Consider the following 12,294-nt stretch of genomic DNA (forward strand, 5'->3'; position numbering starts at 1 on the left):
CGATTGAACAGAGTTGTCCACCAGTGCATCATGAGACATCGTGAGTGCATGATGCCCCCTCGTACTCGGAGGTCACTTGAAGGGCTCTCAGCAGTACGGTAGGACAGGCAATACTCGGTTTACGCACTTTGTGGTACGCCATTTTTTTTATAACGCGCAGCTTTCTATTTAGACCTTTTATTGACGTACACGAGGCAATTGTAGCTACAAGTTCTAGATAATCAAATGGGGGGGGGGGTCACAACACATCTGGACCACCCTGTACAGTAATCGTGACGCACACAGCTCGACGTTTTTTCTGGAAAAAAAAGGAATCGTCGCGGTTTTACGCGAAGTTTTTCGGTGTCCTTGTGCGTGTGCGCTGGTTAGACAGGTTCATATCTGTAGGCAGACTTCCTATCACACGACTAATAACTGCACAGTGTTTGGTGGCAAAGTGGGGCGTACATGGTAGGGACGATCCACTCCGATCTCTGCCAGAGCAGCCTGCAACATATCATGCCAGAGCGGCCCACGTAAGAAGCTTCTGGCCCACACAGTAGATGACAGCCTTTCACATGCTCTCTGCATATGACAGTAACCTTCATCACATGACAGTCAACCGATATATTTAATTTTAAAATTAGTAATTTAGTCAAATTAAGTGCAGAACTGAATGTGAATGGGTGTGTTTGTGTGTGCGGTAATTGGTGACCGGGATGACACCATTCACTCGGGACACTTGAGAACCCGCCTTCATCACAGGCAGCTGTCTGGATTCTAACCCGGGGTCTCAATTGGCGCCATGACATCTGAGTCACCAAATTTGGGTTTTATTTTAAATTTTCGGATATTTTAGTTTTTTCGAACAAAACCTCAATAGATAATATCAACAAAAATACGAACGATGTTTTATTTATGGAGTCATACAGGGGTGTTGAACATTTCCCCTCCACGTGAAGTGCCTGCCAACATGCGAATGTGCTCCATAGACTTCCAAATAAGAATGCTAGCACCAAATGCTCTGTAATATTGCCCCCCTCCCAAAAAAGGGGGCCATGGTACCCAACTTTTCTGAACGTGCAGACCCATGACAAACCTCAATAAAATTTTGGGACCACCACAAACTAAATATATTCAGTGTGTTCTGAATAAGGCCCGCCGCACCCGTTATCTTACATCTGGCCAACGAACTGGTTCTCACGAATTGGTGGAACCGCGAGTGGCCTGTGCACACAGATTGGGAACCACTGATAATATATCGGAAATGTTACCAACATGTCGACGGCCTTTTAACTATCCTTTGCCACGTATAATGCACGTAGTATAACTCAAGTTGTATATCGCATAATAACAATAATTATAATATCATGCGTCACGTTTAGAAAGGTTTTAACAATCCGCCTGCATGCTATGTGCACAAAACCCACCAGCAGCCTTGCATGTTTTTTTTCCCCATGAGTAACAAAGGTAAGCACAGCTCCAGTGGCACAGTCATCTGCACCCATGCGCAATCGACTTCTGCATTGCTCTGACGGATGTGCAACGTAGTACACCCACACATGGGGCGACGTGCAAACTGTAAAAAAAGAACATTATAAAAGTGCATTACAGACTTCGTAGAACCAGAGGTTGGAAAAACCAGAGCCAGCGACAAAAGCGGTGACTGCCAAGTCTACGTTCTCACCAGTTTTGTCACCAGCTTCCAGAAGACATACATCCATACGGATCAACACCACCTTGGCTTGCAGGTACAATATTCTTGTTGTTATTTATCATTAAGATATTGTTTTCGCAATGTATATTTATGGATATAACATATACGTAATATAAATCGTAATTAAGTCCCGTACTGATAATTTAATGACTTGCGAGCCTAATTTATCAACTGCGTATGCACAGGGTGACCCAGATGTATTCTGGCCTCCCAATTAATTAACCCCTAAAAAAATTTTCATTGATGTCTGTTTGAAATGAACCTTGCTTTTAAAAATATAAAGTTTTAGAGAATTAAATGGAGGTAGCAAGACATCTGAATCGCCCTGTACAGTATATTATTTGACCAAATCGCACGGCATGCACTTGATCGCATCAGAGCGTGGAACGTCAGCGGAGTTGAGCTTGGTCCGTGTGTCAAGGGGCGATCACAGAGCTGTCATCGGTTGCAGTGGGGGACACGTGCTGAGGAGCAGAGGGTGGTTCAACAAAATCCATGTGTTGTACTCTACATCTACACTATTATTCATCACTCCCCACCCGCTCTGACCAGTGCGGTGAGGTATCGTCAAATAAGCTCCGAGACCCACACGGCGTGAGGAGGCCTTCATCCAGCAGTGGATTGACAAAAGGGCTGTCCATGCATATACAAACCCACTGCTTAAAACAGTTGACTTACAATTGGAAGGTTGTGAGTTCACATCCCAGCCGTGAGTTGACTTAGCCCATCAATACTTTGGGGTTAATAAAACGAGTACTGTGTTGTAGTAAGTAAAACACTGGTCGTCATTCCATAGAAAGATTGGCGCTTCGCTGGCATTCGAGATGCTGGTTTCGAAACCCGCAATCTGCCCGTGACGAACCAGGTTCTCAAGTGCAGGGAGTGCACAGACAAAGAACCACCCACACTAAATTTAATTATGAAATAATTAGTCTAAATTCCAGGTCTGATAATTAAATATTAGTTTAACTGTTATGTGACGAACAATACTCTCATATGCATAGTGGGTGGGAAAGTGCTGCCTGGCATTGTATGGACCACAGGCCATTGAATTGATCTCAGAGGCATGACATTTGCTTCCATGCACCATTTCATAACTAAAACAATGTACTGCTGTGAGACATCCGAATGGATACGTCGTCTCATTACATGACGCCAAGGGCACAACTGGGATACAATTGGGAACATTTTAAATTTACAGTAGAAGCCCTCTTAACCACGGCAATTGGTTCCACGAAAACGGTCGTTAAGCGAGTTTAGTAAATACACCTTAAAGGCTGAATCGTTCCGATAGCATCGAAAGTTACCCTTTTTCATACTCTTTGGTTCTTTCGGTAAAGTCACGTGGGTAGAAAAAAAATAAAAACGTCGTGATCTATTATTATTTCTACCTACGTGACTTTGCCGAAAGAACCAAAGAGTGTGGATTCCTGCAGTCACGAAAGCTTCAAATCAAGATTGCCCTTTTTCACCCCAAAACGTACTTTATAATATTTAAATGTACATTAATACATCAAGATACTAACAACATTATAAACACATAATATAAAAAGAAACATGGTTAATCCATGCATTAATTCACATTTACTGTACCTACAATAGCCCGTCATTAACAGGGGAATGGTGGCACTACACTACAATACACTACACACTGGGCTCTATGGAGGCACTACACTACTATACACTACACACTGGGCTCTATGGAGGCACTACACTACTATACACTACACTATATACTACATACAGGGCTCTATAGAGGCACTACACTACTATACACTAATATACACTACACTACACACTGGGCTCTATGGATGCACTACACTACACTACTATACACTACACTATACACTACACACTGGGCTCTATGGAGGCACTACACTACACACTACACTATACACTACACACTGGGCTCTATGGAGGCCTGTCGTTAAGCGATTAGTCGTCAACAGGGGTGGTCGTTACGAGGGGTTTTACTTTAATCACAACATAGTGACACATTTTCTATAGTGAATAATATCCTAACCTTGAAGTTATTTTGAACGATTTCATTTTTTTCAGTGATGTTGGCAGAACCTACAAAGATGACAGAAGGAAATAATTCATGTAATCAATCACACGGAGAACCTGATGGCGATACATACGAGACGAAATTATTTCCAGTCATATACTCTCTCGTATTCATCATCGGAAGTTTCGGGAACCTAATTGCCATATGTCTGATCTACATGTACATTAAGCAGAAGAACATTTTGGGGATTTATTTGATGAACCTTTGCATATCGGACTTCCTGTACCTCCTGACCCTTCCCATGTGGATCGTCTACACGAAGAATCACGATTCATGGAACTATGGCGAAAACATGTGCAGGCTGATCGGCTTTGTTTTCTACACGAACAACTACACCACCATCATGTTCCTGTGCTGCATTGCCCTTGACCGCTGCCTGGCCGTGGCGTTTCCCCTGCGCTCTCTGGGACTACGGCGCATGTCCGTGGCTATTGCGGCGTGCACATTCGTGTGGACCTTGCTCGTCCTCTCGCACATCCCTCTCGTCACGCACCCGCAACTCTTCAACGATTCACACCACCACGAAGTCTGCTACGAAAAGTACAAAGAGCCGTGGGTGATCACCATCAACTACTTCAGGGTGTTTGTGGGGTTCCTCGTCCCACTGTGCCTCATCGTGGCGTCGTACAGCTGCATCATCCACATCGTGCGACGCACCAGTGTCGTGGAGAGACGCCAGAAAGTCAAGATTATCAGCCTCATCGTGGCCATCCTGGTCATCTTCGTGGTCAGCTTCCTGCCGTACAACGTGCTCCTTCTGGTGCGTTCCGTCAAATTTGGGGAAAACGACCTGGATGGGACACTCCGAAGCGCCTACAGGCTCTGCTTCACCCTCACAAGCCTCAGCAGTGCCCTGAACCCGTTCCTCAATGTGTTTGTGTCGGAGAACTTCCCCGAGGACTTGAGGAATGTCGTCACGATGCTGACACGCTGCCTGACGCGATCAAAGTGCTGCAAGAGGCTTGATGACGAAGTGCAACAAAAATGCGATCGCAATAAGCGACTCGATGACATTCAGCCGTCTACAATGTCAACCACCTCTAACGCAGGGGGGTGCAATATTTCACCCAGCATGGGCCAACATCAAGGATATCATTTACCTCCTCTCGAGCCAGTTGAGTGCCAACATGACACCAACGACAGCAAGAGTGATATCCCTTTCATAAGGGTGGACCTGGTAGCCTGTTCGCTAGCAACAGCAAGCAGCGGGTTTTGCTGACCCTTCATATTTTCCTTTTGATCACGGCGCGTAAAACCCATGCCACAACTGCCTGTGGGCTGTAGCGTGCACACCATTGGTCTAAGAACCTACCCATATGCTTGCATGTAAAGCTGGTATTGATGTGCTAGGTACCTAAACCACTTGCTATCTGAAGATGTTGTGTGCAACACAATGTTAATTATTATATAACTGACAGTAAACACATTATGTACAGCTGTATGTTAATCAACTCTTAGTTAAAATCCATGTCAGTCGTGGTTGTTGCTTAACCTCACTTCACCAAGCTGGTCAGTGCGAGCTGATAAGGACAGGATTAGATACCAGTCGCCACACACTTTATCTGTGACTGGGAATTGACCTCAGAAAAAACACGTAATTGAAACTATATTTCACACTGTAAATATATCTTTAGATGTGTGCATACTGTATCACAAAAAATACATTGTACTTTCATGTATATTCAAAATATGTTACAATATTCAACGTATTTCAATAATGAGTATGTACTCACATCTGAAACAATACGACGGTATGTCTATGAGCTTAAGTGCGCGGACACTTGATGCACAAATGTAAAATTAAAAACCCTCTGGTGCCAGCCTGTGGTCACCCAAAACAGAACCATGGAACATGTGTAGTCGTCACCTCAGAGACACTTATAGTAGGGGGCACACACACCTTTATTCTACACTTCCGCAGTACAGGGAATAACTACACATGGGTCAGGACAGCCGGCACACTGTCTGACCCACAACGCCGAGGAGGTGAAGACGGGGACGAAGACTTGCACAGACGACGGGTTCCATTCCAAACGACAGCCCCGACCCAGCGTCGGGACCTCCCTTTTATCCTCCCCAGCGTGGCCTGACTCCGCCCTCGGCCACGCCCCCTTCTGGAACCTACCAGAAGATTCTGGGCTTCGCCCCACGTGTCCCCTCTGTCACTCTTACCCCACATCCCTTACCCCGCCTATCACGCGCCCTGCTGGCAGACCGGCTGCTGTGTCCTCAGATCCCTGCTCTCTACCAGTAACCAGCGCTATGCGCCCCAGTGACCCATTCTATGTCACTACACATGTAACGACTCAATGCCCGATTCACAAATATGAAGCAGGCATCGCAGCGATATTCTCTGCTACTCCTGACACAATTATCTGGCTCAATCACCTCAATATCAATTTAAAGCTGTTACTCTACATCAGTGTTCTTCACACATTTTTCAGAGATGGGCCACTTTCGCCGATAAGAAACCATTGGGTTTGACAGTACGATGGGGCTGTTTTCAGATTTGTGTATTATCGGGGGTCACGCGTCAGGGGCCTCACTAAAGGCCACCACTGCAGATCTTAATCCACAGCCATCAATGGGAGAGAGGTGGCACAACTATGGTAACATTCACGTCGATGGAGGGTGCTCGTTAAGCGTGTTGAAAGTAATTTGCGTCGACTTGGCAATGTCGACACGACATTAAGTCGACACAAACAGCCCATTTGAAAAGGCCGAATGGAAAGCAATATCCAACAGGTTCTCGGTAACCCCACCGTCCTCACCAACCCACAACCAGTAACCACAGAATGTTGGACCAACAGCGGTCCAAAGGTTCAAACCATGTTCCAATGTTGTCCGGATGTTGCATGTTTTACTTGGGCACCGACTAATATGAAGTATGGTCAAACAAGCCCATATGATTGACACGGTATGGAGACTGCTTCATTTGGATTTGGCTTGATGAATGGTTGTAATATATATTTTAATTTTCAAAAAATTTTACCAGCCGTTTTTACGTAAACGAAAGAAACTACACACTTGTATTGGAGGGAAGTTCCAGATGTCACATTTGAGGAAGCACTGAATTTCACAGTACGAACAAGGAGGAAGCTTCTGTATAATATGGTGCAACTGTAACTACAGTATCAGAGCAGCAGGGATAGTTGTTTGAAGAAAAACAATTGGCAAACCGATGTAGTAAAAGTTTACACAGAAATTAAACATCGCAATCGCAGAATGCCACTCAAATCATTTCGTCAAACTATAAATCCACTGAGAATGATTTTGGTAACATCTTAAATGCAACTGTATACGTTAATGTTCATGAAATGTTATCATTGCTAAATTAGGAAATGTGCTGTAAAAATGCAGCAACATCTTTAAAAAATACAACGCAGAAGAGTAGCAAAATCTAGGGAAAATCCCCCATGCCAAATCAACAAATATCAAAGGTCTTCAGCACGGTTCAAGTGCTGCTGCATATATTGTTTCAAATGACATGTGAGACGTTAGTAAAAACAAAAACGTTCGTAAAATAGAAGAGTACAAAGTTGTGGCTACCGGGTTGCCTTTACCTCAATCCTCTTCAGTAGGTGTAGCTGAGCGGCCATTCCATAGGAGTGAGCTCGTTTCTTTGTCAAATAAAAACCAGTTCAACTCGAATGCGTGCTCACGAACCATTTATACATTGCCCTAATTAATCATGTCCACGTGTTGTTAGGTGTACAGTATTGCTCATCCGTCTCATTGTTTAATGTGTAATACTGAAGTGGGACGCGGTGAGCACACTGGGTTGGCAATCTCCAGGGGGTCACCGTTTCGATCTCTAGATGCGGAACTTCATGCAATGAACAAGTTTTATTTGATCTCTAACCCCCACACCCAGCCTCTATCCACCCATCAATATAAACGGGAACGTTGCAGTTCGTCGATCGACAGATCGTGTGGTGGGGTAAAATGTCGGTATTCACATTTCTTCCCAATACGTCTGGCCAGCGTGGAGAATATGTCAAATACCCTTTAGAGGAGCTCTCGAGATTCTTCCAGTGGAGGCCATTTCACCAGCAGTGACTTAAGCAAGAAAATTGCATGGCTGCACCTTTACCCACTTCAGTGACAAACACATACACTTTATATTAGTCGCTTCCCAAACCACTTATGAAGGCCTGCCCACACCGTGTTGGTTATGGAGATTTTTACCCATACTTCACCATCCTGGTGAGTGAAGGGGGTGACCAGTACTGATTTAGATATCACTCACCATTAAGCTGTGTTCACGAATCGAATTCAGGTCCCCGGGTTCATAGCAGCAATGTGCTAACCACTGCACCACCCACCCCCTTTAAATTAATGTTAACATTCGATCTTTTCTAATTTCTGATGGCATTTCGACTTATCATTGGTCACATATGAAAGAACTGTAATTGATCGTGAAATACATTTCAGATCATAAACCAGAGCTTTTGAAAAGTATTGATCGTGTCAGTACTATGTGCCACCCAAAGTTTGAAGGAACGTCCCTTCGCCTTAGTCGAAGTCTCCAGTATTCTTCACAAGAGAAGCAGATGTGCAAGCCTGCTTGAAAGGTCTAACACAAGCTTCGAGCATAAAGGAATCAAAACTAGTGCTTATACAACGTGACTCAACATGTTTGTGCAAGGCTGTATTGTTCAGGGTAATGCAAGTCCGCAATCGTCATTCAGTGCGCTGAAGACCTCCTCCACAGCGTGTCCATCCCCCACGGTCCCATGATGCTTCCATGAAATTCATGTTTTATAAAATCACTGGCAAGAGGACAACCAGGCTTGATATTGATGGACGCTGTGGTATGCAGAACCCCTCTGGTGAATTTACTCCTGCAATTCGTGGGATAAAAATTGTCAAAGAACCTGCAAATAGGATGTATTTTGCACGTGACTCCTCTTAATATTGTGCATTAGAAAGGCACTTGCTAACCACAGATAATAGGGCCACGAATATTATACGTTTCTGGGGACCACAACTCCTACATATAATAGGAAATGCGGGACGTAGGGCCACTATTAACAGTTCTTCTGTAAATGCAATGGATGTGTGAACATGTAAAAAACTAACAAAAACAGAGTTCACAACCGATAAGTCTAAAAATGCAAGTTTATAACTGCACAATATTAGTGCCATAACATAAACTTCTCCTTAAACACCAACGATGTGGTTAACATTTCTCAAGTTGCAATTTCACTTTGTAAAATGCAGTGAAACGTTGCGATTATTAAACATGCAATCACCATTGGGCTCTCTCGTGCCGAAATCGGAGTTTCTGTTCCTCCTCCGCGCTGTGATCAACGTTTTCGGCCGGGCTCACGTCGAGCCGTGATAAAACGTGTGATCGGCAACTCGAATCAAGCAATTTAGTATAGAAAGTTGACCATTTCACACCCAATAGATACCGTGAAGCTGTAGGCAAAAACTAAACACCAACCACTTTGGTAATGCTGCGTTGGCAGTAGTGCACAAGCACAGATAACAAATATACCTCAGCACATTTGTCAATAACACTGTGGCCTTAAGATCTAAAACTATAATAGGCGACGTTCAAGGTGTTGGCCTTTCTTCACACCACATATATGCAAATTACCTTTTTTATTTTTAAGGCAGTGTTATTGATAAAGTGCCACAAGCACTATATATTACTTCAATGTAGTGCAATGTGTAATTAGTGATAATCAAAAACAGAATCTTTATTTAGACTGGAGAAATCCGATGAGCTATGAAGCTCTTTTTCACAGACGTGGTGTCCAGTACAGATGTCGAGATACGAGTGAGGCACACGGTCTTCTGTAAATGTGAAGTCTTGTGAAATCCTGGAGCCATTTAAAAAAACAGCCGATGTACTCGTCTTGAGCGTCCAGGCACGCCGCTTCATTCTGTGGGGGGAAAACACAAAACCCATCACTTTGTAGAACTGTGTATAACGAAAACAGAACGTCTATACAAGTAGGTTATTACTCAACCAAACGCAACGTAGTATGATTTTGAATATTTATCAGCACTAGTGTAAATCCTTTGACCAAATCACCTGTAAATGAGCCCAATCTCATCAGATCTAGGCAGCTTAACATCTGGATAAGTGTGCTTAGATGGGCGACCAACATGCACACTGGTGATCTCGGCTTTGTGCACAGTGGAGGAGGGTAAGTGGATCGACCACAACGGCATGGGGGGAAGCCGTTATCCAGCAGTGGATTGGCAAAATATGCATGGAACGTGAACATGTCACGTAAAGATTCAAAGTACAGCATACAAACGTGCAATCACATTAATTGCACGTACTGTATAAACACACTTCTTCACGAGAAATGACCACTTAATTCATCACTCTGTACCTGCAGGAGTTTCCGTGTATGTTTGGTTGTGTAATACAGGTCAAGCACATTAGTCGTCATCTTTAGCTTGTAGTAAAGTCCACGTGGAGAGGGATTTTACTGGCAGCCTGAGATTCATCAAGACCAAAATCGAATGCTGGCATCTATCAATAATTACTTGCAAATTATTTATATCGTGATAGTTATCTTCTATGCCATTTCTACGTCCAAAAACCAAACCTTTATCTTCATCATTAGGACCTTTAACTCCATAGCTGTGGGAAAAGCGTGCAAACATGACGCTCTTGTGAGGTCACCCAATTAAGTTAAACATTAATCATTGCAGCAACACCATGGCTACAACGCCCAAACAGTGACTTTAGAGCTTGCTTCTCCTATAAATCACCTGCCGACTTACACACACACACAGCTTGGGTCAGACTTTGTGTGTGTCTGTGTGTTCAGCCACAACGCGGCCCGGGCCCCTGTCCCGGCGAGCCATTCCTGACGTCCACGTGGGCTCGGTGCACCTAGCCTGGCACATGCCTCGTCGCCATAGTTAGAATGACATGTCTAAACCATTGTCACTGTGTTTAATGTTCTGTATTGTATCATTTCGTATTGTTTGTGAGGTGATTTATTGTTGTTGATTTCTTGCCAAGTCCCCCTCGCAAAGGAGGTTTTTAACCTCAAGGTATTTTTACCTGGTTAAATAAAGGTGAAATAAAGGTGAAGTAATAATAAAAATCGATTAAACTTCAGCACTTCACAGGACTTGATGTGGGGGCTGCATTTCTTCAACTTCGTTTTAAATGTCCGAGGCTGCTCGCCGACCGCACTGACCTTGTCGAGACTTGGGCCCGAGAGGTCACCACCATCACCACCATCACCATCACCGCCACCAATAACACCATCACCGCCACCATCACCACCGCCACCGTCGCCAGCAACACCGCAAACACCAACGACGCCAGAACTACCACCCCGAGCGCACGCGAGGCGACAGCTGCGAAGGCCGCCGCCTTCGCCGCAGCTCACGCCAGGTCCAGCTTCTTCTGCGTCTGTGCGAGCAGCGCCTGCAGCCGCCGCTTCCTCCAGTCCAGGAACCTGCGGCGCGTCTTGTTGCCCTGCCAGCCCAGCAGCGCGCCCGCCACGAACGACAGCGCGCACGCCGCCATCAGAGCGCGCTGCGAGTAGTCGCCCATGGCGAGCCAGCGGGAGACGAGGCCGGGGGGGGGGGCACAGGGGGGCGGGTGGGGACCGTGGGTGGGGCCCACGGTGGGTGGGGAGGGGCCACGGTGGGTGGGCGTGGCCCACGGTGGGTGAGTGGGGAAGTTGGGTGGGGGGGACGTTGGGGTGGGGTGGGGGTGACCCCCACCCCACGTCGCTGTCTCTCCGCTGCTGTGAAGGCGCTGTCCATGTTGCTGGGGGTCGGCCGCGTCCATTGCTTCTGAGCGCCGTGGTGTCGCTGGATGGGCGGAGCGGAGACGTCTCGGCGGCGCTTCCGTGCGGTTGGGGCGCGCAGTCTCCCCGACTCGGATGGCCGCCAATTGCATTGAGGGTCTGACAGGCGTCGACTGTTTGCCGCGTGACATTGGCAGACGCGTGCTCAATGTATCAAACTATATTTTGGTTCTCTCGGTAAAGTCATGTAGATAGAAACATTATAATAAAAATAAAGTGCATAAAAATAAAGTGAATAAAAAAACACTGTCAACTGTAGCCTGGTTATTAAGCTGGGTGAGTGGACTGGCAGTCTATAATGTAGACTGTAGCAATGGTTATTGATCCGGGTGAGAGTACTGGCAGTCTATAATGTAGACTGTAGCCTGGTTATTAAGCTGGATGAGTGTACTGGCAGTCTATAATGTAGAATGTAGCGATGGTTAAGCTGGGGGAGCGTACTGGCAGTCTATCATGTAGACTTATTATTTGGTTCTTTCGGTAAAATAAAAAAAACCACGACGTTTCGATCACAACACAAGCGATCGTCTTCAGGAGGAAAGGGAGGGGGGGTCACCGAAGGCCACCGCTTTTAAAGGTTAAAAAAGTGGCCGTGGCACAAGTGCCCCGGCGGTGAAGCACGGGACAGGCAGTGCCCAGAACACGTCCTGGTGTCAGAACCAGTGGTGAAGCATGGGACAGGCAGTGCCCAGAACATGTCCTGGTGTCAGAACCAGTGGTGAAGCACGGGACAG

At 45.6% G+C, this 12,294-nt stretch overlaps 2 protein-coding genes across 2 annotated transcripts in view; one reads left to right on the forward strand and one right to left on the reverse strand.

Moving 5' to 3' along the window:
- The window catches only part of LOC144723442 (uncharacterized), a 69,742-nt gene extending 58,614 nt beyond the window's left edge, over nucleotides 1-11,128 (reverse strand). Inside the window, exons 1-2 of the mRNA XM_078602203.1 lie at nucleotides 10,940-11,128; nucleotides 7,328-9,658 (exon numbers count right to left, since the gene is read on the reverse strand). The gene's annotated coding sequence lies outside the window, so the exon portion shown is untranslated. The remainder of the gene's footprint in view (nucleotides 1-7,327; nucleotides 9,659-10,939) is intronic.
- Nucleotides 1,401-9,428, forward strand: LOC144723443 (G-protein coupled receptor 4-like). Its single transcript, XM_078602205.1, has 2 exons — nucleotides 1,401-1,730; nucleotides 3,755-9,428. The coding sequence occupies exon 2, from the start codon at nucleotides 3,757-3,759 to the stop codon at nucleotides 4,981-4,983; it is 1,227 nt and encodes a 408-aa protein (XP_078458331.1). The 5' UTR covers nucleotides 1,401-1,730; nucleotides 3,755-3,756; the 3' UTR covers nucleotides 4,984-9,428.
- Nucleotides 11,129-12,294: the final 1,166 nt, after the last annotated feature.

The sequence above is a fragment of the Lampetra planeri genome, chromosome 18, assembly GCF_965212315.1.
Source record: "Lampetra planeri chromosome 18, kcLamPlan1.2.h2, whole genome shotgun sequence".
NCBI lineage: Eukaryota > Metazoa > Chordata > Hyperoartia > Petromyzontiformes > Petromyzontidae > Lampetra > Lampetra planeri.

Excerpts from the sequence above, each read along its gene's own strand:
- LOC144723443 (XM_078602205.1), top strand. The coding sequence starts at position 3,757 with ATGTTGGCAGAACCTACAAAGATGACAGAAGGAAATAATTCATGTAAT.